The following is a 25,066-nucleotide window of genomic DNA, read 5'->3' on the forward strand; positions in this document are numbered from 1 at the left end:
TTTACGTTCATTTATTCAACAGGATACAAAATTTATAAACTTGTTCGTTTACAAATTCATTTACACTAATTTTATTGACAAATTTTCTATGAATTATTATATAATATTTAAAATTATACAATTAACTAGTATTAAATCATTTAAATTTGAGCTTAAAGAAAATTCGACTTGTTATGATTTATTTAAAAAATAAATAAATAAAACTAAATTTTCTAAAATTTAGTTTGTTTTGATTCGTTTACAATCATGTAGCACCCAACTCATTTGATCCTATGCATCAGAGCATTTCACCATCTCTAGATTATGCCCTGAATTTGGTATCTACCGAATCCGATTTGAACAAAGCAGGAAAAAAATTCGTAGAGAGGGTAAAAATAAATACCAACTTAACCTAATCAACATTTTTTTTACTAATTTTTATTAATTTAACTCGATGCAATCAATAATTCTAACCTGCTCCAACACCGAATTAATGGTAAAATGGATATTAAAAATATATAAAAAATTTTAAAAAATTGGGCCGTAGCCGCCGTATGAGGAAGCCAATCTGTGCTTGCCGCCCTTTCTTAGCTGAGCATTTGCGGTGGATGCACATTTACACATCATCGTATCGGTCTCTGTCAAAACTTTTACGACAATTTTTTTGGGGTTGTCAAAGCGGTAAAACGCCACCTCCTCCTTAATCTGATGACTCTTTGCCGTCCTCAATCAAATACTACTTTACTTTACACTTGGGATTTTAACAATTTAAATTTTTGTTTTCAAATTTATAATACTCCAACTCAATTCACACCCATTATTCCAATTATTTTTGGACTCTAAATTAGACTGATTTAAATTTATTAATAAAAATTCGAAAATAAATTTCAATTTATAAACTTGTGATCTTAGAAAATAAATGTCATATTTGACCTTTTGAGCCAAATAACACCCGAACTTATATCAAATGATTCAATTTCAACCTGGTTTAGAGGAGATCAAAGCGTGTCAACTTAAATAAAAGTTAAGAGCGATTGGATTGTGAAAATAAGAATTATTGGGTTTGGTTAATACCGGGGATGGAAAACAAAAATGCTAACCTATGACCTCAGCCCAAACTCCAAATATTTCAACTCTAACTCTACCTTTGTTCATCCATAAGCAGCGTAAACAGCAATCTGCAAATTTTTTACTTCTATTCCTTGGTTCCTTTGTAGTTAACTTATTTTGCAACTCATTAATAACATGAACAATCTTTTGCTCCATCTTAGAATCATACCATTGGAAATACTCACATCTCTTCAGCTGCAATTTTTACCAATATTTATTCAGTATTGCCAAAAAAATATTTACAGAATTTTTTTTTCAATTTTTAATAAACAATTTAGAATTTACTTTAATATATCTACAGCTGTGGAATCTTGTTCCTCAATTTTCAGGGCTTCACGACACTCATCTTGGAGTTTTGAGCCAACAAAAATAAAATTTTAGTGAATCATTGTAATCATATTTCGGCAAACTAAAACTCCGTTGAGGATTATGTGCATATAAGACCTATCAACTCGAGAGGGAGGCTATGGAAGGATGACTTCAGTATTTGGGTTTTAGGTTTCAAAAAGATTACTTTAATTAGGATTTTAAAAGGTATAATTTTTCAATTTAAGTTACCTTTGTAATAGAATACTAGTCTTTTTCTTTATTTTTTCTAAATCTGTTGGCTGTGTTAACTACATGCATATGATTTCTTATAAATCAAGCTAAATTGATCCATTTGGTATTAGTTTAGGCGTTTTTTGGTTCAAAATGTTAAAATTATGACCTTTTTTTTTTCCAAGGTTACAAGTTGAAGACTTAGATTGAGATTTATTCTATAAAAAATCTAAGCAATTTTATCACTAATTAATAAAATGGCCCAATATTTAATAAAAAGAAATTTTGCCACACTTTAAATTTTAAAATTGAAATTGAGACAAAAACTTTAAAATTGATATTAAAGCACCTTAAATTTCATTTTTTTATTACAACGTTTACTCACACTAAAAATAATATTTCTTAAGATTTTTAATTTTTATATCAAAAGATAAATTAATTTCGCGGTCCATTCAATTTTTGAAAGAAATATTTTTTTAACTATTTGATATAAATTTAATTATTTTAATTTTACGAATTGAGATGTTTAATAGACAAATAAAATATTTAGTATATCTAATTTTATAACTCGATTACTTCAACGAATAAAACTAAATGATTGGCTTTTCTAAAAATTATAAAAAATGAATTTATATATTAAGCCGCAATAAAACCAGTAAGCATAATATGATCGAAACATTTATAGATTTAACGCACAAACAAATAAAAAACACATTTAGAGATTTAGGGTAAATAAATAACTTTTTTGAGTAGAATTTATCGAATATCAATTCCTTTTTGTTATTTAGAATTTGTTGGCTCGTTATTGACTCAAAGTTTTGGACTGTGACGGAAGTTCGTTCAATCTATTAGCTGTATTCTGTTGCTTGTCACTTAAAAAGATGAGGAACCTGTCACTTTAACTTCACCATCAATTTATCTTTCTATTGGCTTAAGTAATCGGTGGGTAAAATATAAATTGACACATTAATTCTAAAATATAATTTAATTTATGCATTAATCTTGTAATTATTTCTATTATAATCACAATCAGATAATTTTTACTAGCTTAATTATAAAAATAATAATAATAATAAAGTTTTGTCAATAAATTTGTAACTATCTTTCAGGTCTTGTGGTACAGCACAAGCGCGAGACTGTGTTAATAGAGTGAGCCCAAAATTGTAAGACCCAGCCTAAGGAGGGCAGCCCATCAGAGCTAGTTGTTATTTCTCGATATTCTTTTTCCTTAATTTTAATAATGGTGAAAATAAATATCTTCTAGTAATTGTGACTCTATATTTTAAATCCTTCAATTCTAAATAAAAATTTTCAAGAAATTCAGTTTATTTTGATGGCTTAATCCTCTATTGGTTTTCTCTCTTTAATTTTATATATTAATTAAATTCAGTAAAAAATATATTAATTTTATAAAAATTTGGATTTCAACTTGTGTGGTCTAATTGGTTTTGACTTTTCATTGATTTGTAAAAAATTTTTATGTGAGATGAATACTGACATATTTCAATTATTTTTAAAACTATATAATATTTCTTTAATTTAAAAGTATTTTTTCAAAATATAATTCATTAATAATAATATCAAGAATTACAAATAAGCTTACATAGAACTTTATTATTAGTTCGCTGATCTTTTAACGAAACAGATGAATTTCTATCATTTCGAGTGAAACTAAAATTAAAAAATATATAATATTATATTTTTTCACTTGAAGTTAATTTTGACAAAAGATATAAATCTTCGTAAAAACAACTAGTCCTTTCATTGATTTAGATGTCAACATAATAACTCCTCTTGATTTTCTATAATCAGATTATTTTTTTAATAATTTGCAACATATGACAAATACGGATGAGTTTTCGTCGCTATGCGTCAATAGCATCAATGGAGGAATATGTCGTATTATCAAGCTCCATTGATCGAAGATTACACTGCAAAATCAATATCTAAAGTTTTCAACTAAATAAAATCAAATATTATAGTTTTGTTTAGTACTAAACCCTCACAAAAAATGACTAAAAAACTCTAAATACAGAAACAATTAATAATAACAAAATAAAAAAGATAAATCTATTATAGAAAAATAAATCTAAAGTGAACGGAAAAAAATAATAGAAATTAAGAGATAGGAGTTGATGCTGATAAACAGCGATAGTCTAAAATTAAAATAAAAATTTAGAAAAAAAGAGAGAAATAAAATTATGGTTTAAAAAACTACTGAGAAAAGAAACAGAGCGCTGGCTTTCAGCGTTTTAGTCAGCGAGACCAATTCTTTAGTTTAAAAGTATATGAAACTTATTTACGCTTTATTTTTTATATTAAATAAATTCATTATATTTTAAAATTATTTTTGCAGAGCTCTTAATTGGAAACAATGAAAGCACCACGTGGACTAATATTTGTCATCAAGTACAGAAATGATTATCCTATGAGAAGTTAGATCACTCTCTTTATCCATTACTCACAAAACAGAACAGCTAGCACTTGCAATGGCTCTTCTCAACGTCTCTTTCTGCACTGAAATTCCACAGAAAACCCCTCTTTGCTTTTCTCCTATCAAATCCCACTTCCCAATTCCTCATTTCCTTCCTCTCCCTCGCTCTTCTCTCAAATCCCAAGTAATGCTACCCACCAATGTCTGTTTTCATTTATCACTATCTCTGTCCAAATTCGCTCATGTCATTTCCATCTTTCTAACAGGTGGTTATAAGCAAGCAATTAGTTGAAGGTTTGGCTAAAACAAGCTTGCTTGCTGCTCTCTCTGCTTCTCTTTTCTTAGTTGATCCCGCTCTTGCATTTAAGGTAGAGAATTGAAGTTCTCTTGAATCTTTAGTTTATTTTTGTGTGATTTTCCTCTGTATTTTTTTCTGAGAACTGTTGAAAAAGAAAATTTGAACTTCTGCCTTTTACTTTCGTTGCATAATTAATTAGCTGTTTGAGTTTGCAATGTGGGTTTTTTTTGGAAAGGGAGGAGGGCCGTATGGCTCTGAAGTGACGAGGGGCCAAGATCTCACTGGCAAGGATTTTAGTGGCAAGACTTTAATTAAACAGGATTTTAAGACGGTATGTGTCAATTGGAATCTGTTTTTCGTTATGTTACGGTGTCATTGAGTCTGATTTTTTATTTCAGTCTATACTAAGACAAGCCAATTTCAAAGGGGCAAAGTTGTTGGGAGCTAGTTTCTTTGATGCTGATTTAACAGGTTTTTGGACCTTCCCCTTATCCTTCTATTTTAGGAATGTATGGTTGGGAGTAGTTTTTTTTATATATTTCTAATGACATTGAAATGAGAGGTTTTGCTATACTAGGATGGTAGCAGTGCGGATACCCGCAAATTTTAAACTATCTGAGTCTGTATCTGTTTAAAATTATACTAATCATATTTGTTAAAAATCTATTTAAATATTTAATTATTTTATTATTCATATCCGTTTAAATCGGATGGGTTACTTGCAAAATTTTAATCATCCGAACCCCAATCCGTTTAAACATCATTTAAATTAATATTTTTGAAATTAATATTTTTTGTTATTATTTTAAAGATTAATAAGTATTTATTTATGCATCAAATTAGTTACAACTTATTAATGGCCAAAAATATAAATTACTATGGATGAAAAAAATAAATTAAAATACATTAACATCACAACATCAAAATTAAGACTTTTCATGTTACTTTTCCTATAAATGCTTGATAGAACCAAAATAAAGATTTAAATTCATATTTTAAAGGATAGTATTTGCAATATAAAGATACATAGGTAAATTATAAATAAATTTAGGAATAAAAATATTAAGTCATGGGAATTTATGTAATTGATATATAAAGCTCAAATATTATTTAGTTTTTTAATGGATTCAATCACTATTAGGTATATATTTTTATTGAAAAGTTAAAATAGAAAATTGATTTATTATAATATATTGATAAATTGTATTACTTAGTATTAAAAGCAAAATATATTCTTTGAGAAATCAATTTAAAAAAATACCATCCTAAAAAAATAAAATAAGAAATTATAATTAATAAAAATTCACGCATTCTGGCTAATTAATATGTAAGTATAGGGTTATATCGTTTAAGTTAATAAATATACTAATATAGTTTAGTAGTAAATATTATTCTCTTGTTTAAAAAGATCAAAGGTTCAAATTTCTAAACCAACATTTATATAATAAATATATTATTATTATTATTATGGATAATCAGATAGGGTGTCCACGGGTAATGGATATCCATTGACTGAAACTTCCATCCCTATGCTATACCCATATAGAGCAGTGTACATAAAGTTTAGTTCTTTGATTTTGGATGTTGCATGTGCAAGTAATGAAATGTAAACAGCTTACTAAACAAAAAGCATAAGAGTTTACTTGTAGCGATACCCTGGTTTTTGGAATAGAGAAAGAAGCTTGAAGTGGTCACTTTTCAAGCACATTTATTTCACTTCTGAAGCGACAAAAATCAAGCTATGTAACTGGTTTGGCTTGTTAATCCCTTACTTTGGTGTCTTTAAGCTAGGCAGGAGGCTGCATTTGGGGGAAAAAGGTTTGAGTTGTGAGGCCAAATGGCCGAATCTTTTGTTAGCGAACTGCCAAATTAATTTGATTTACTCGAAAAAAGTTGCTATTGTCTGGTGTGGGATGGTGCTTCTGATGCAGCTCCTTGGGCCAATATTCTTGATGTGTTTTCCGGAACTCAAATTCCTACCCGAGTTCATTTATGATACATATCATTTATAATGTGAATCTGTATCATTACTGAATGCCACTATTTTATTTTTATAGAAGTAATTGAATTGGGTTCTTTTACATGCAGTGTTCTTAAATGAAGAGCTAAGATTTAAGAAAACTTCTTCATTACATTTACGTTAGAATCATTACCGGAATAACTGTTAGAGCAACAGAGTCATAGAGGTGATGGAGGGGCAAGAGGTTGACATACACTTTTTCTAGTTAGAATGGTAGCAAATTAAGGCAGTTGAGCATGATTTTACCCCTGACCTTAATATATATAATGTCAGTGGGATACGAGTGATAGCGATTGCTTTGAAGCAGTTATGCTTCTTGTAAGTTCTTGTTAAAATTGTTGCTTTCTGAGATATTACAACTTTTAGCTGATGGTTTTCGTGTTATATCAGTTGGTTAATGCCTTTCCTTCTCTTCCCCTTCTGCTATTTTGGGGTAATACAGGGGCTGATCTTTCAGATGCTGACCTTAGAGGTGCAGATTTTTCATTGGCAAATTTGACAAAGGTGATCTTTTTATATTGCTCCCTAACACGGATTACCAATATTAGGATTGAATGTAGGACAATAAACTAAAGAAAAAGAGCTAATTCGCAGTTATCATTTCACTTGACCGGCGTCTTAGAGATTGAATGCTTTTAGCATCTTGTTGCATGTGACCTCAGATACGAGTGTACTATATTTTTAGCATGCATATGTTATTTATTACATCTGCAAATATTAATGTAATTGTTGCCTTAAAATATGGTTTAGTGCAGCTTAGACAATTGTTATCTTGTAGTCTGAACCACTTCTAAATCTAGTATCTAATGGTAGTTGCCATGGTGTCCTAACGCATGAATTTACCTCTTTCTGCAGGCAAATTTGAGTAATGCTAATATGGAAGGTGCACTTGCTACTGGAAACACATCTTTTAAGGGTTCAAAGATAACTGGAGCAGGTACGCATACGAGTTACTTTAGGGTTTTAAACACCAAGAATTTCTATCAGCTGGAGTGGTAATGCAATTACTTGTTCTTGTATTCTTTGATTTTTTTCCCCCATTTTGGTTGCAGAGGTGAGAAGTATTCAGAAATTAGTCATTTTTAACATTGTTTGTTGGTGTTCAAATAAACCCAATCTTAATAACGTTACTTCATAGTTGATCGACATTTTTATCTGATCAGATTTCACAGATGTGCCGTTGCGAGACGATCAAAGAGACTACCTTTGCAAAGTTGCAGATGGGTAAATATCTGTATATATTTGCATATTTTTAACAGGTTGTCCTTTTATTTTTAATATAATTACAAAAACATATCCATTTCTTGTCAGGGTGAATACAACAACTGGAAATGCTACACGTGATACATTGCTTTGCAGCTAATTTTATGTTTTTAGCATTCTTTGTATTGAACCATAAAGAAAATACATCTGCTTTACTACATCTGTAGCAGATGCAATTTTCATCATGTGAGCTGAGGTTTTTAAATTACTATATCTTGTAAGAAAGAAATATATAATCAATACATAGGTTCCATTTCCACCTTTCGATAAAGGAGAATCAGATTTAACCATGCCAAAGAATAGTCAAAAGTAAATGATTCTGCCATATTTATGGCATAAAATATGGCATCAGAACCACTAGACACAGTCATAGCAAATGATTCAACATGTAAGAAGGTCCACAAAGTTTAGAATGCCTCGAAAATCTGCTAATTTTATATATTAATCTAAGTTAATTGTACTAATTCAACTATATTTATCATTACAAAGCAAGTAATACATGCCTTTTCTTTTCACCTTTTTCTTATATATACTATTTTCCTAATCACCAATATGATCAATCACTTTTCTTTCTTTTGGGTGGTTCATATATTCAAGAATAGTCAAAATTATTCCAATTAGGCTTCAAGTGCTGGAAAATTTGTATTTACCCTTTTTTCTGCTTCATCTCAAGTGATTCTACTATACCAATCTGCATCAAGCATTTTGCATGGTCAAATCCCAGAAAAGGGGTTTCAGCTGACCACCAATTTTATTGTTAGGTGCTCTATATATCATAGTTTCTCCCTGGTGGTGCAGAAATGCTGCACTTTCTTGTTGGGTGGGGCTCACACTTTTCCACTATATTTTGTGCAGTCGAGTTGCTCTATCCTATTTTAAGCAGCCCACTAAATAGAGACATTATCTGCAGAATTTCAAACAGAATTTCCGTTATTTCTATCTTTTATTTCCTGCCACTCTTTCTTGATTTGCAACACAAAACAAAATGAACAAAATAAAGGGCTGCAATAATCTGAGGAAGCAAATAGTAGGAAATGAAAAATATAAACCCAACCCGCACCCCCCCAAAAAAAAAAAAAGAGGTAATTCCTCAGCATAAAAATGTAAAAAAGCAAATCCTGTTCTTGATTTCATATGTTTATCCAATGTCCTTATTATCATAAGATGGCTATTTACAATTAAAATGTGAAAGATTGACCTACCTCTTAGCAGTAACAGTTTCCCAAGGCCTGCATTTTCTAATCCTAATCTGCATGCTGCTCTTCTTTATGCTTCCTCCATTACTAAGCTCACAACATTGTCTTCGCCTTGCATGATCCTACATTCATACCAAAATTTTTAGCCCCACTATTCATATGTGAATATAAAAATGGTAATGAAAATTTAAACTATGGCATTAAGTTTAAAACTTTTCCTTCTTTTTAGAACAAAAGCAATATTTTGAATGCTTTTAGAAAAGCAATTTAAGAGCACTGTTTAGCTATCATGAAATTTTTACAACTAAAGTATACGAATTTTATCCTGGAACTTATTATTAATGATCTCTAATCAACATGTCCAATATAATATATTTCTTAATAACAACTCACAAAACAATGTCACAGAAACCTTATTCTGTAGATTTCATATCACTGTATAAGGATTCTCAAGCATATATTCCTGTGAACTAAAATGCCATGCATTGGTTGCAAATTTTCCACAATGGCACACAGATAAACATATAAACAATGAAGAAATAAATTTTAAAGACTTAAGATGGAGAAACATATAGAGACTGACCTTCGTCCAGTATTCTGGGTCTAATTTCAAAGCCGATACAAGGATTCTCTTTAATGACATTGCTTCTGCATAATCTGTTCTATTACATGTCTTCTCTGGCCTGCTGTCAAGCCTCAGATAACTAGTCAGGGACCCACTGTGGCCCACTTCCTCAGCTCGTTCCAGCATAAAAACGACAGGAAGTTCACATGGGTTGGACCTCATGGGTTGGGTATTGAATGTGAATGGTCCATCACTCGAACTCCTCCAAGTTTTGAATGTCTGCAATGGTGTTTGCAAGTCCTTGGCTGGCAATAGCGTAGGGTATATCTGAATGGTGTAGCCCCATGATATTGATACTGACCATTTTCGGTTGTAGTCATGGCAAAAGGATTGTTGAAGGATTCGGGGTGGATCTAACCGGTATGCACGGTTAATGGACTCAAGAGAGTCCATCTGGTTCTGGAATGGAAATAATGAATCCACTTGATCAAGGTGGTGGAGGGATACAAGTGGGGTTACTGGGTGTGCTGCCAGGAGACCATATGCATTCCCTCTAATATCAAACTGTCAAAAGTAAAACACCATAAAAATTTAGCAATAGTCATAAGTAAAATACTTCTTCCACTCATTGCGCTAGTATGGATCCCAAGCTTTAAAATTCAAATTCATTTTGCAAGAAGAAGTGTCATCATGAACCTAATAGCCAATTGCTATAAAGTCCAGTGTTGAAGGTACAAAAAGAAAAAAGAAGAAGAAAAGAAAAGCACATAAAGTTTCAGGAAATATAAATGAAGGCATGATAGAGACCATTAAATTATTTATGTGATTTTGTAACTATAATTAGTTTAATGTGTCTAGCAAATCAAAATAAACAAGAGTAAGACCTAATTGAAAATGAAGTGAATTATTGAGTAAGAATTCTACCTAATCAAATCTTTTTGTTAAAAAAAAAAAAAAATGAAACTTTGCCAAGTTTTAATATAAAACAAACTTCTAAGATGAGAATCAATAGTAATTGTAAATAATTCATTTCAACTAACACATCAAACTACACAAATTTCAAACATTAACAGAAAACATAGACTCATCAATGGACCCACAATTGTATGTAAAGACCATATTGGCTATGTGTCCATATCAAGGCACACTCATGTGAAGAAATCTTAAAAAGAAGTACTTTTTGTCATACTCTAATGGAGAGCTGCTAATTATTTTTTACTCTTTCCCTATTATAGAATGAAAAGAAGCAATGGATCCAAATGCTACGTGGCTACCATAGATTTAACAAGGAATAATGTTATTGGGTGAAGCACTCAAAGAAACTTTACTTTAGTTGTCAAGAGCATGGGAACCATCTTTTACTAAAAGTTTGTATAGTAAAGCAGTACTAAGGAAAAAAGGACATAGCAGACTTTAATTTTCCAGACCCACAGAGAGGCCAACTTATATATTTCCTGTGGTGCAAAAGACAAGACACATGGTCACAAAAGTTAAATGTATGTATGTGTGTAGGTACATTATCTTCCCTTTAAAAAACAAATAAGCTAATATAGGGTATCTTATTCCAAGGATGACTGGAAAAAGAGAGACTGTTAATTAAGTGCATCTCCACTTGCATTTCTCTTTCTTCAACATTTATATTGTACTTACAAGTTAATTTCATTTTGATTTTCATTTAATTGTAAGAAGAGAATTTTATGTCACTGAGCTTCATAAATTTGAAAGAAGGCAGTTTAATTTTTAACTACGGCCTAAGACGGATAAAAAAATTTTAAAACTATTTCTACATCTACTGACATCGACTCATCTGAATCTTTAAGAATGAGAACAGTGATTTTAAGCTATTTTGTTCACTAAGAGTCATCAGATATTATAGTATTACATATATAAATGCTAAGAAATTGACAATAGTAAGATCTAAATCTAACATTCCCCTTATAATTTCATATTTATCATAGAACAAGATATTACTTCCACATTATAATAGGTTTATCAATACACAAATAGAAGTGCTTTAGTTATATGAACATCAAAATTTAAAATAAAGATTATTTTTGATGGAAAATAAAAAATTGCATAAACAGTTTCAACAAAAAAATTCACCACTTTGATTAATTTTATTGCATCTTGAAATACATAGTGCACAGCTTTTAAGTGCTGCAGATTTTTTTAAGTGAACTTCTTTATTAAGAGCAGTCCTGCAAAAATTAATTAAGTGTTAAACTAACTTAAAGAAATGATTTTTAAGAATCCAATAATATTAAATATAATCCCGACATTCTGTCAATTTTTATCTTTCTTAATTATTCAGAATCCAATGATATTAAATTTTATAATTTCCTAAATAAGGAAATTTATTAATTTTCTAAATTTTTTGTCCTTACCAAATAGTGTAACGTTACACGTGGCCACGATCCACATAACCGTCAAACACGGTCAGGTGAGAGGCAAACTCTGTTGACAAATCTATCTGCCACGTGTAAAAAAGAAAACTCCGAACAAAGCCAACTGTATAAATAACCTACACACATACCTGGTGGAACCCGCGCTCTAAAGTAAGCGGCACGCCGATTTCACTTATACACGCCCAGATCCTTTGATCAGAACCGTAGAAATAATAGTACCGATCAAGACAACCGTCTAATATGTTGACCAATTTCTCCGCCAATGGATAACTGATCGCAAATCCTCCACCGCCAAAAGCCATATCGTACGCGTGCATCAAATCTTGCTCTACACTCTCAGAATTCCCTCCGATATACCACATCTGATTATGATCATATTTCGCTAACACCGAAACTAAGTTATCAGTGAAATACACTGTATCATCATCTCCCATCACGAACCACCTCACATTTGGCAGCCTCAATTTAAAGCTATCGCTTATTATTCTAGCGATCCTGACCGCTGATCTCGAGCTGGAGAATCTGAACCGGATCCAGTCTCGAGACGAAAGCCTGTACGGTGGTTCCGATATTTCGGATTTTCTGTTGTTCTTGTTTTTCGGCATTTTGTCTAGCCAAACGAAGCCTCGCGTTTTCTTTGTGTCCCACCAGAGAGAGCTGTATCGGACGCGATCGTTCCATGTGGCGGCTGATCCGCCTATTCCGAAAAGGATGTGGGAGATGTTAGTGGGTCCGGTATCGAGTCTGGTTTCGGGTTGTGGGTTGTTCCGTTTTGGAGTGGGGAAACGGAGCGCAAGAGGTTTTGGGGAGAAGAAGGCAGTATAGAGGACGAGAGAGATTGAGGATATGAGACAGAAGAGGAGGAAAATTTTCGCAAGAACAGTTAAAATCTCGCACGTTTTATCGGGGAGAGAGATTAGCTTCAGCTTTTTAATCAGGTTGTAACTTGGGTGCAAACGAGTCTGACTCGTTTCCTTCATTTGTCCAAAAATTTTGTTCTTAATTGATGAAGCAACCCAACGCAGAAAAACAAATTTCAGTACCTCTGCAAAATTCTTAATTACGAATTCAATTACACCCAGACTGGTTGAAATGTAAAATTCTGAAACTATGAGCGGTCACCGGAAAAAGAGCATTCATTTAAGTTCAGGAGCTCAAAAAATAGAGAACACCTGAAAAGCTCTATTTTTTTTAAAGTACCCATTATTGCAGGAAATCTTCTCATCGGAGCCCAAACTCAGAGGAAGGCCTAAGGTGGCGAAGATGATCAACCCATAAAAAATTTGTAGAATTTGAATTGGTGAAGCTTACCAGGAAATATTCAAATTGAAACCCAAATAGTAATTTTCTCTCTCGGCGATAAATTCTGTTTCCTGTATATTAAGAAAAAAAGCTGTTCTAACTCTGTGGGTTGTTTCTCAGCTTTTTCGGTTGAAACAAGGAGAGAGACGGATAGAGACTCGAGAGAGAATTTTTTGTGAGCTAAAAAACAATGGTAAAAGAATGAAAAGAGCTTAATGATGACGATGAGTTACAAATGAAGAGAAATAAGAATTTATAGGTGGAGGTTCAACCATGTGGATTGTGGCCTGAACTTCCATATAATTGGAGATGTGGGGGATGAAATGGGACTCGGTACCATTGTTGGGTCATTCTCATTTTCCCTAATAAATGTTCCAGCTTTTGCCTTTTTCTTATCTCCCATTTCCAGGGACATACATTAATTTCAAATAATAACTGAAAATATGTATATAATGAACAATCATACAAAATATATCTTACATTTAGAATAAGCATCGCACATGTTTATATTTTTTTTTGCCATTCATAAAACTAAAATTTTAAAATTATTTAATCATGTGATAAATCAACTATGATAATGAGGTTATTTAGTGTCTATTTAGTTCCATGATTATAGTTAAGACGATCGTTTTTTTAGGAGTCAAATAAAATTTTTTAAAATTTTAGAGGGGTTAAATATAGTTTTTTATATTTTTAAGGATCAAAATATAATTTTGTTTAAATACCACGCACCTTAGGTCCGTCCTTATGGAACTCCGCCTTCGATTATAGTCAACATTGGTAGCTACTAATTAGTGGCTATCTGTCAAAAGGCTCATGCATTAATTATAATTATAAATTTCAATTTTTAATGTTTTTAAGTTTTTTTTTTTTTTATAATATGTTTTTAAGTTAAATACTCCTTAATGTTAACTCTAATTTTTGAATTATACAACCTTATTAACTTACCCTTTGTTTGGATGAGAGTGTTTTTTTGAAGGAGGAAAATGACTATGTAAATTATTTAGTTAAAGGTATTTTCCCTTATTTAGAAAAGAGGAGGAAAATATAATTTCACTTATTTTTCACTCAGATCCACATGTTTTAAATTTTTTCAATTTGAAGAGAAAATAATAGAGAAAAATGAAAATCTCACTTATTTTTATTAAATTATCGAAAAACCTCAAATCAATTAACTAACTTTAAATCTTCTTAAATGCCCTACTATTTAAATGAGAATAAAATTAGCAATTTTTAATATAAATATTTTTTTTCTAAAACTTTCTCATTTCCAAGCAAAAGAAAATAAATTTATTGTCTTTCCTTTATTCTATCCAAACATGGAATAGAAAATAACCATTGAAATAAAATTGATAATCTATCGTTATTTTCCTTCTTTCAATATTTTCTTTCATCTCGTTTGTAAACAAAGATTAGAGTTAAAACCCTAAACTCTAATTGTTTATCCCTCATTCAAACATACTTTTATATTGTTGAAAACCTATGTTTAAAGAAATATTTATCAATATTAATTATCTTTCTATATAAAAATAAATAAAATTCCACTAATATATACCATAGCTTTGGTGTGGATGATTCAACTATTAATTCAATTAATTTAACAGATATGATCTTAAAAGTCATAATTTTTTTGATCTTTTGTGTTTAGAGTTATTGTAGAGATGCTTAATTTGTATTTAGATGATTGAATAATTAATGATTTAATTAATTAACAATGTAGAAAGATTTATGATAAAAAATGGTTTTTTAAATTGTAACTAATGAAATTACTAAGATAATTAAGGTATAAAATGAAATTTATTGCAATTAAAGAATTGATAAATTGAAATTGGAAGTGATTAATTACCTATTATTTGGTTTGATAATTTAAATTATATTCTAGAGAATAAAAGAATCATTTGCTACTACTATTGTATTTTTTTTAAAAAAAATATAATTCATTAATAATAATATTAAGTATTATAAATTCTCATATGGATCCATATGAATAAAAATAATCATATTTATGATATCATTAATTTTATTTTAATTTAATTCCAATTCTATGAATATTTAAATAATAAATAATTACTATTAAAATCAAACCTCAACAACAAATTAAAAGATTAATCAATTAAAAATATAAAATAAAACCCAAAATCAAACCAGGTTATAGGATTGGATTTGGAAAATTATTTATTGTCTTTTATATATTTTTGTATGAATATAATCTTTATCCAACTTTTTTTAACTAAAATTTTTTAGTAATGGACAAAATAATGCTATCATTTTGGCCCCATCACCATGCAAATTACAAACAATATGAAGATAAAAAGTATTTTCGATTCCTTCTAGTGGCAGGAAAATTATAGAAAATGCAATATCAATTTCCAAAATTTGTACTATTCTTTGTTGTTGAATATAGAAATCTTGAAAGGTTATGGATTTCTGATCACTGATTGATCGACAAAGGTCTAAGTCCATGCCGACAAATCTGTTTGGTTCTTGGAAAATAAATTAGGGCACCTAACTCTGTCCCTTTGTAATTTTGGTATGAGACAAGCAATCCCAACAACTTACATCTCATGGACCCTTAGAGAAATTCACAATTCATAGGGATGGGAGACAGAAACCAGTTTAGTGAAAGGCCAACAATTGTTTATTTACTGTGTGTTTTCTTTCCACATATTATAAGAATTTGTAAAATATTTGAATTTTACTTCAATTTACATTTTAAATATTATAAAGTAATATTTGTATAAAGTCATTTTTATCATAGTGAAAATTGAAAAAGAAAAGGTAAACAAACCAAATCAATGGTTAAGAAGTGAATCTCATATTGAAAAATTAAAGGACTTATAATTAAACTCACTTATTTTTGAGCTCGTATATTTCACATTGTTTAATTTTTTTTGTTTTGAAAGATAAAATGGAAATTTAAATTAGACTCTTATAACTTAAAAATCAAATCGAGAGGGACATGACCCACTCTCGTAAATCAAATATATGCCTGAGTTGCAAGCAAATGTGTAACACAATCCGATGATTGTCTAACACACTTCAGCTAACACATCAGATGGAACATTCAAAAAGTTATTCAAGATGACATTACAATCACTGAAAATCACATTGTTTAAATTAAACATGCTTTTATTAGCAGTTTAAGAGATGATAAAATGCAGAGGAATTGGTGAAACCAAATATAAAAATATGAGGCTTTGTAGGGTGGGCATGACCCAAAATGAATTTAGCAAATCAGAAGGAAGAACAATTGCAATTAAGTTGTTAAAAATTGCAATTCAGTTGCCCTCATTTGTTTTGGATTTCACTTGCTAAAGGCCTAGTTCCATGAAAGTACTTGTTGAGGAAGAAGAACAATCCTTAATTGAAGCAAAGAGAAGAAAGAAAGAAGAAAGGCTTTGAAAAAAAAAAAAAAAAGAAGAAAAGATATCTAACAATCTTTTGTGTTTAATCCTTATTTTCGCTGATTGCTCAGGTTTAGACTTAATTGATTTGGATTAAAGTATGATTATATTCAGTGACGGAAGGACGAAATATCAGGGGTGACCCCTCAGTAATTTTTTTTTTTAATAATTCAACTCTAAATTTCTAAAAATTTTCAATTTTATTCCTTAAAATATAATACTTTTTAATTTAGCGCTTCCTAACTTTTGAAAAAAAAATAATTTTTGTCCCCTTTGTCTTCAATCCTGGCTCCACCACTAACTATATCCATCGCTTTTGTTTGTTACAGTTTTGAGATCACTTTTTTGTTCTTCAAGTATGATTTAATTGAAGTGAAATCAACATTGGATATCTTTTTGTTTGTAATCTATTGCAAAACCAGCAAAGAAGTGAAGTTAACATCATTTTTTCATTTTTGTCTTCAAAAATTTTTCTAAAAAGTTGTAAATTACGTGCAATTTGCATAGACCCTCAGAGACTTTTAAAAGTATTTAGACCCTGCAGGTGAGAATGGCTTGATTGAAGACTTGTTCAAGTCTTTGTTTGCCCCCAATCCTAAACTCCTTGATAAGTTAGCCATTAGAGTCCCACCAAAAAGACTTGCACAAGTCTATGGCAGGCTTTTTTGACGGCTCATATTTTCTCCAATCATAAATATTAATGAATGTTGATATTTCAAGCCTTCAAAATTTTCCATTTCTGAAGTGTGAAATGCTCTCTTGAGGGTGTGACATGGTCTATGACACAAGAATACAATTTGTTTAATATTAAAATTAAACCGATTAAAGTTGAGTTTAAGTAAATTCGTGTTATAAACGAGTGATCCACATATGACACAAGTTTTAAACGGATCGTGCTACGAATTGACTCATCTAATCCGTCTAACTATTTATTTTAAGATAAAAATGTAATTTATATATATATATAGAGAGGGTTATGTGGGCTATACGTATTATAATTGTCGTGTTTTGATCCGTATATGATCCATTTAATTAAATTTGATTGACTTTTTTTACTCATATATGAGCTATTTAATTAAATGGGTTACACGCATCGTGTTTATGTTACTCATTTAATTTTTGTGTTGTACTTATGTTACACGTATCCATATATTATAAAGAAATTTTGTTTTACAATCTTTAATAAAGTGGTTTTACTTAATAAAATAAGTTATAACTTTTGAAACTAATTTTAGGTAGGTGAAAATATACGGTCACTTTAATTTTAAACTACACCGAATTAAATCAAAATTAAAGTGAACTTTCAAAGTGAAAACAGCCTCAAATTAAATACAGTTCAAAATCTAATTAGTTCAATTGGTTTTACATGCACTTTTAGGTTGGTCAATTTAAGCTTTTCACTAAAAATAAAAACTGAATAAAAAAAATTCAATTTATCTGTGCAAACTAAAAATCAACCTAAATCAGTTTTACCCGATATTTTGATATCCATAAAATTAGAAAACATCCCTAAAATTACAAAGGGATATGAGTTCTCTTTTGTTGAAGAAATCTTAGACCATTAATTAATACAATATTTAATTAATTAATGTAATAATAATATTTTTGAACATATTGAATAAATCCAACTAAGTGCAAAATTGACAAAGTATATTGTAGAATTCTTTTCTACTTACCATTCACTTTCTCTCTCTATTCTTAGTTATCCGATATGAGACAAATGGTTTAAACGTGTATATATATTTCACACAAATATATTCAAGAGAAGATTAAAAGAAATATCAAATTTCACATAAACTATTAAATCAATTAAATATTTATTATTCTTATTATTGTATAAGATTTTTTTTACCTTTATTGCCATCCTCCAATTATTTCTAAGACTATTATAAAAGAAAAATATCACATATTCTTTTTTATAATAAAAAATATTAGGTAACTATTTTATATCTTAGATAATCTTCTATAAGAAAAAGAAAGTGAAGGAAAAAATTAATTAAATATTCTCATATATACCAGTTTATCATTTATTATTTTTTCCATAGAAGGAATTAAAAAAAAAATTAAATAACAGAATATTTATATGTAATATAATTTCAAAAATTTATATTGAAAAACTTATTCTACTTGAAAATTTATTTTTAAAAAATATATCAAATCAAATCATACGAACATAAAGAAAAAAGAGTATTAATAAAAAATACATTTTTTCTATATTTATCTCTCTCCTAAATAAAATACTTTAAATTATATTCAAAATGAAATCAAATAAATAATAAATTCAAAAAATAAAATATAAAAACTTCAAATGTCTTATTTATCATATATATTTATTAAAAAATAAATTTAAAAATAAATTATATCCAATCAACTAATAAACTGTAATTTTTTAATTGGCCATCATGAAGAGTATTTTTAGAATATTTTAAATTTCATTAAGGGTGATATAGGTAACCGCATTATACTCCTGTCATTCCCACTTTTATATATAATATAAATTATATATATAGTTAAATCTAATTCTTAAATTGTGTGTTTGCTATAAATGGAACAATTTAATTTCGTGCATTGCAATTTCTTTGGATAGCATAATTAGTAGCATCATAGAAGCAACTAGTTAAGTTAATGAGTCAACATTTGTTTTGTCAGAATTTCACAAAAAAAAAAAGGAGAAAAATGTTAGTTTTTGACTTTTGTTACAAATTTACAATTATATCAAACTAAACATAAGTAGGTATCAGTTAGTTAATTTGAATTTTATTTCAACTGACAAATCAAGTTTGACTTTAAAATTATTTTACATATATAGACACACACAGAAAAAAGAAGAGAAAAACAACAAAAAAAAAAAAAAAAAGAGAGAGAGGAAATTATAGCTTAAAAAATTGAAAAGAGCTTTGTTGTAGATGTTCCAAGTAGCGCATTTGATTCTGGTGCAACAGAAGAGATCTCTTCTTTCCACTTCGCATGTAAATGCACCATCTGCTTATTCATCATTTGATTTACCTAACAAATTCCAAAGTTCATCATGAAATAAAAATCTTGTTAATTAGATCTGAAGATAGATATTAAAACTTACCTTCAGAAAGCAATTCCATTCATTAATTTCTTCTTCTTCTTTGGTAAGATATGCAGGTGTTGTTGATTCTTCTTTTCAGCCTTGGATGTCCTTCACCTTCAATCAGTTTCAACAACCAAGCAGGTTTTCTTGTTCTGAACACAAGGTATCCCATTGCGAGACCAAACACTGCTCCTAATGCATATCCCGTGAAAACAGATTTCCATCCAAATCCATTTTCATCAGAGTTTGAATCTTCTTCGCCTGATAGGGTCGTGACTTGTTGCCTTTCACCAGAATTACAAGCCTTTTGCAGTGGAAATCCACACAGTCTTGTGTTTCCTTCATACGAGCTATTATCAAATGTGTTGAACTGACGGCCTGTAGGTATGGGTCCTTCAAGTTGATTATGCGAAACTCGAAATACTTCGAGGAATGTCAAAGTTGCCAATTGGATCGGAATCCTTCCAGTAAGATTATTTGAAGAGAGGTCTAAAGTTTCTAGATTGGTCAAATTTCCTATTGATGGTTCAATATTGCCTGTGAGATGATTATGTGACATGTCGAGCTGCTTAAGTGCTTTAAGCTTTCCAACTGACTTGGGAATTTTTCCTGTGAAGTTATTACCTGACAAATTAATGGCTGTTAAAAGAGTTTGGATTCTCACCAACTCAATTTCCAATCCTTTCAATGTCAAGTGCACAGAATAATCATAAGAGGAGCCGTCGCTTCTTGCTCCCATGTACGTCATTTCCTGATCAACATTGATCATTGCATCGAAATTATTGAAATAATATGAAGGCAAAGGTCCGCTGAAATTGTTGTTGGAGAGGTCAAAAATCCGTAGCTTGGGAAACGGATAGTTGGCAATGGAGTGACTTTTCACCAAACCATGGAGTCTATTGGATCGTAGCTGTAGAATCTGCAACTTTTGAAGAGTTTGTAGAAAAGAAGGGAATGTGTCCTCTATCTCATTGTTGCCCAGATCTAAAATTTCCAAATCTTTACAATTGGAAATAGACGTTGGGATTTTCCCTTGCAGTTGGTTGCCATTGAAATTCAAATATCTCACATTACTGCCTTCTGAAAATACTTGAGGGAGAACTCCATTAAAGTTGTTCATACCCAGATGTAATACTGAAAGACTACTGCTGAAGTTTCCCAAACATTGTGGAATGGGACCACTGAAATTGTTACTCGACAGGTCAAGGATTTGGAGTGATTTTAACTCACAAACTGCAGAAGGAATTTCTCCTGTCAATTTCTCATTTGATGAAAGAATGAGAACAGTCAAGTCCACCTCATTGAAAATTGAGCTTGGAACTGTGCCAGACAACTTGTTATGGCTCAGATCAACATATTCTAATGTATATTTGAATTGACATACTTGACCAGTGAGCGAGTTATTAGACAAACTCAAGTGCAGTAGGCTAGAGAGCCTGCAAATATCTAAAGGAATTGGACCATTGATATTGTTGCTTTTCATATATAAATAGAAGAGCTGGCTAAGGTTTGCAAATGAGGGAGGAATTGGGCCATTAAAATTATTGTGTGAAAGGTCCAACTCATTGAGTTTGTCAAGTTTTCCAATTGAGGATGGAATTCGACCATTGATATTGTTGCTTTTCATATATAAATAGAAGAGCTGGCTAAGGTTTGCAAATGAGGGAGGAATTGGGCCATTAAAATTATTGTGTAAAAGGTCCAACTCATTGAGTTTGTCAAGTTTTCCAATTGAGGATGGAATTCGACCATTGATATTGTTGCTTTTCATATTTAAATAGCAGAGCTGGCTAAGGTTTGCAAATGAGGGAGGAATTGGGCCACTAAAATTATTCTCTGAAAGGTCCAACAGATAGAGTTTGTCAAGTTTTCCAATTGAGGATGGAATTTGACCAGCCAAATCATTACCTCTAAGCTCCAATACAGCGAGTTTGGATAAATTACCAAACAATTCAAGATTAGACCACCCTATAAAATTGCAACTATTGAGTTCCAGTACTTGCAACAACTTCATATTCTTGAAGAATTCATTTTCTAAATAAATCGGAATTTTAGTCCAAGAAAGTGACAAGTAGCTGAGTGAGATACTCCAATTTGATATAAAAGTGGAGCTAGTGAGACCTTCATTCTTTGATAAATCAAGGACTTCAAGGTTTGGAAGCTGACTTATATTATTTGGAAATTTTCCTCTTAATCCAGAAGATGAAAGTGTGAGAGATGACAAAGAAGAAGATAAATTCATAAATGAATTAGGTGAAACCAAAAAGAGGCTTGTACCCCTCAAGTCCAACTCTTGCAACTTGGTAAAGTTTCGAACAAGCTTGTTAAAGCTAGTAGTTGTTTGTGTTGAAAGATTGTTCCAGGAAAGATCAAGCGAAATCAAATGAGATAGTTGACCGATTTCTAATGGAATTTGACCAACGAAATTATTAGAAGATAAGTCCAACTCAGTGAGTTTTGATAAATTACCAAACAATACAAGATTAGACCCTATGAAATTGCAACTTTTGAGTTGCAGTGATTCCAACAAATTTAGATTTTTGAAAAATTCATTTTCTAAATATATTGGAATTTTAGTCTGAGAAAGAGACAAACGATAGAGTGAAAGACTCCAATTTGACGTTGGAAAAGAGCCATTGAGGCCTACATTGTACGCTAAGTCTAAGACTTCGAGATATGGAAGCTGAATTATACTGTCTGGAAATTTGCCTCTCAACCTAGAAGATGAGAGTCTGAGGGATGACAAAGAAGTAGATAAATTGATAAAGGAATTAGGAGAAATCAAAGACAAGTCTGCACCGCTCAGGTCTAATTCTTGCAATTTAGTTAAGTTTCGAATAAGCTTGTCAAAACTAGCAGTTGTTTCCAATGTCAAACCAAAGTTCCAGGAAAGATCAAGAGAAACCAAATTGGATAGCTGACCGATTTCTAATGGAATTTGGCTATCAAAGTTTGAATGATTTAGATTGAGGTGTGTCAAGCTCAACAAATGGCCAATTTGAGATGGAATTATGGAGCCTCTGAAATTATTGTAAGAGAGATCTAGTTTTTGAAGATGATGAAGAGCGAAAAGAGAATTATTAGAATGGAAGTTACCGTAAAGCATACTGCTAGAAAGGTTAAGCCCAATCACATAGCCAGTATTAAAGTCACAGCTGACACCATCCCAAAAGAAGCAACAATCCGTGCCCTCTTTCCATGAATCTGTCTTGGGATAAGAATTAAAGAAAGGATGATAACTCCCGCTAATGGAGAAGGAGTTTTTGAATTGGAGCAAGGCATTGCTTTGATCAAGCCGGCAAACTACATTTGAGAAAGGGGAATTTGTAATATTTGAAGAAAGAGATTGAAAATGGAAGTGAAATAGAAGGAGGCAGAGAAATTGAAAATGCCACAGTAAGCAACCAAAACCCATGTTCTGTGTTTGCCAAATTTAATTATGATCAATTTCAGCATATATCACTCCCTATTTATAAACCACATGATTCCCTATTTGTTTGAATCATGATAATGTTCTCTCTCCTTTTTTTTAATTATTTTAAAACATTCGCTCTTTAATTTCTACCACTGTAATTCTATTCTATTTTTATTGTTATTATAATTTACACTATACTTTGTTTTATAATTTCTTTTAATAATTAGAATACTTTACTCTAATTATTTTTAACAAAACTGGATTATATAGATCGGTGGAGTTGAAATCTCATGATTGATGATGAATAATTAAGAAATTTAAATTTTATCTTTTAGAAATTATACGGTGGTTTCTATTTCTACGCTATCGATCTTTTTCTCAAGGTTTTTCATTTTTCTTTTTGAAGAATCCTCAAGGTTTTAAAAAAAAAAAAAAAAGAATTTAGAATAATAAGCTAGACTGATGTTTTTCGTATTTTTTTACACCTCATAATTAAAACCAAAATAAAATGAAAGTACATCCAAGAAGACAATAACTTTTCGATGCTTGCATGCATGCACCATATCTAGATCCGGTGCATGACCTCATTTATAGACCAAACAAATAAAATTAGGAATTTTTTAAAAAGTATTTCACTTATAACCCTCTAATTAAAAAAGTCAATCAACAAGTGAATAGGTGAGCCTGAGAACGACTAGATATTAAAGTGTTGTGTCAAATTCAATCACTATCCGAAGACTTATGCAAGTCTTTCTTTGCCTCTAAATTCTTTGATAAGTTAACGATTATGCTACGTTTTCGTTACGGCTACGGTTATGCATATGTAATATAAGCCTTCCTACTTAAATATTCGTCGATTATATTTCCTCCAAACTATAGTTTTTTAATCTATAAATTAAGAAATTCGTTGGTTTTGACAATGTCCGGATGTGACTTTTGATGTAGATTAAAAAAAAGAAAAACAAAAGCAGAGAAAAATGTTGGTTTTGACAATGATTACGATCGAATTGACAATTACATTAAGAAAAACGATGATTTAATTACTATAACTTAGAGGTACATTTCTTATTGTCAATTGACAATTACAATTACATTTTTTATTGTCCATGAAATGAATAGATAATTAAAAACTTAGAGGTCCATAAAATAAATCAATCAAATAAATACTAAAGAATTAAAAAAAAATAAAAATTAACATCTTTAGCTGCTACCTGCTAGTTAAAATAATGAGAAATTGTTAATTTTTTTTCTATAATTATGTTTGGATATAATGAAATAAAAAAATAAATTTATTTTTCATTTATTTGATAAAGTAAAATTCTAGAGGAACCACTCCCTTGGTGGTTGTTGCAATAGCTCTATTTATGATATTTCTATCTATTATTTTAATATACTGATAAATTAACTGATTTATGAATTAACCATAGTATAAATTTCAGATTACGAAAAATCATACTATAAATTAATCAGATATATAATTAGCAGAAATTTTTACAAATTTTTTAAGAAATACAAATAATTCAATAATAAATTATATTATTCAATCCCCTTCTTCCTCTCAGTCGGCACAATTATGGATTTATAATAGTCATGTTTTTTTTTTTTTTTTTAAATTTTTGTTAAAAAAGAAATATATTTAAGCCATCTCTTTGTTCGTTTGCAATCAAGGCATAATGTTTAATTTATTTAAATTGCTTCTTCCACAAGTTGATTGCAGCAAGAATCAATGAATGCATGAAGATAACCCTACTTGTATTTTTAATGAAGGAATAGTCTTGTCTAGTCAATGATTTTGATAATGCACTGTTGCTTCTATTATTTGATTAGGTCTTTCCAATTATTAATATAACCAATCTTGACTTAATTAAGCTATAATAAACAAACAAATATGTTTTGGAATTTTGGGATTTTAAGCAATTGGAAGAAAGGAATCCTATATTCCAAGTTGTCTCAAGACAAATTAATTAAATTCAAAACATATATACTTCTTAATTAGATTAAAAATTATATGTTTATATAGTTTGTATTTTATGCAATGTGTATTTCACGCTCCGTTTTTGTTATTCACAAAAAA

General features: G+C 30.2%; 3 protein-coding genes across 4 annotated transcripts; 1 reads left to right on the plus strand and 2 right to left on the minus strand.

The window, feature by feature from the left end:
* Positions 1–4,069: 4,069 nt before the first annotated feature.
* Positions 4,070–7,915, plus strand: LOC105647307 (Tetratricopeptide repeat (TPR)-like superfamily protein). The gene is made up of 8 exons (XM_012233335.4): positions 4,070–4,247; positions 4,330–4,431; positions 4,597–4,692; positions 4,760–4,832; positions 6,824–6,885; positions 7,237–7,318; positions 7,545–7,605; positions 7,693–7,915. Exons 1-8 carry the CDS (start codon positions 4,119–4,121, stop codon positions 7,742–7,744), a joined length of 657 nt encoding a protein of 218 aa, XP_012088725.1. The 5' UTR covers positions 4,070–4,118; the 3' UTR covers positions 7,745–7,915.
* Positions 7,916–8,057: 142 nt separating this feature from the next.
* Positions 8,058–13,491, minus strand: LOC105647273 (beta-1,3-N-acetylglucosaminyltransferase lunatic protein, putative (DUF604)). 2 transcript variants are annotated; one of them, XM_037638740.2, is made up of 4 exons: positions 11,939–13,487; positions 9,424–9,969; positions 8,847–8,962; positions 8,058–8,548 (listed from the first exon to the last, which is right to left on the minus strand). In XM_037638740.2, exons 1-4 carry the CDS (start codon positions 12,788–12,790, stop codon positions 8,545–8,547), a joined length of 1,518 nt encoding a protein of 505 aa, XP_037494668.2. In that variant the 5' UTR covers positions 12,791–13,487; the 3' UTR covers positions 8,058–8,544. The 2 variants fall into 2 exon arrangements, with proteins under 2 accessions (XP_037494668.2, XP_089578858.1); XM_089722732.1 differs by lacking the exon at positions 8,058–8,548 and having other exon boundaries at positions 8,749–8,962; positions 11,939–13,491.
* Positions 13,492–19,226: 5,735 nt separating this feature from the next.
* On the minus strand, positions 19,227–22,998 carry LOC149495853 (uncharacterized). Its single transcript, XM_089722431.1, has 2 exons — positions 19,596–22,998; positions 19,227–19,522 (listed from the first exon to the last, which is right to left on the minus strand). The coding sequence occupies exon 1, from the start codon at positions 22,990–22,992 to the stop codon at positions 19,618–19,620; it is 3,375 nt and encodes a 1,124-aa protein (XP_089578557.1). The 5' UTR covers positions 22,993–22,998; the 3' UTR covers positions 19,227–19,522; positions 19,596–19,617.
* Positions 22,999–25,066: the final 2,068 nt, after the last annotated feature.

This window comes from Jatropha curcas, chromosome 6 (assembly GCF_041381405.1).
Source record: "Jatropha curcas cultivar XTBG-Jc1 chromosome 6, XTBG_Jcur_1.0, whole genome shotgun sequence".
NCBI lineage: Eukaryota > Viridiplantae > Streptophyta > Magnoliopsida > Malpighiales > Euphorbiaceae > Jatropha > Jatropha curcas.

Coding starts and splice junctions, on each gene's coding strand:
- LOC105647307 (XM_012233335.4), top strand. CDS start 4,119: ATGGCTCTTCTCAACGTCTCTTTCTGCACTGAAATTCCACAGAAAACC. Junction 4,248..4,329: donor GCTCTTCTCTCAAATCCCAA/GTAATGCTACCC, acceptor TCTTTCTAACAG/GTGGTTATAAGCAAGCAATT. Junction 7,319..7,544: donor TTCAAAGATAACTGGAGCAG/GTACGCATACGA, acceptor TTATCTGATCAG/ATTTCACAGATGTGCCGTTG.
- LOC105647273 (XM_037638740.2), bottom strand. CDS start 12,790: ATGAAGGAAACGAGTCAGACTCGTTTGCACCCAAGTTACAACCTGATT. Junction 9,970..11,938: donor TAGAGCGCGGGTTCCACCAG/GTATGTGTGTAG, acceptor TACTTTTGACAG/TTTGATATTAGAGGGAATGC. Junction 8,963..9,423: donor ACCCAGAATACTGGACGAAG/GTCAGTCTCTAT, acceptor GTATGAATGTAG/GATCATGCAAGGCGAAGACA.
- LOC149495853 (XM_089722431.1), bottom strand. CDS start 22,992: ATGGGTTTTGGTTGCTTACTGTGGCATTTTCAATTTCTCTGCCTCCTT.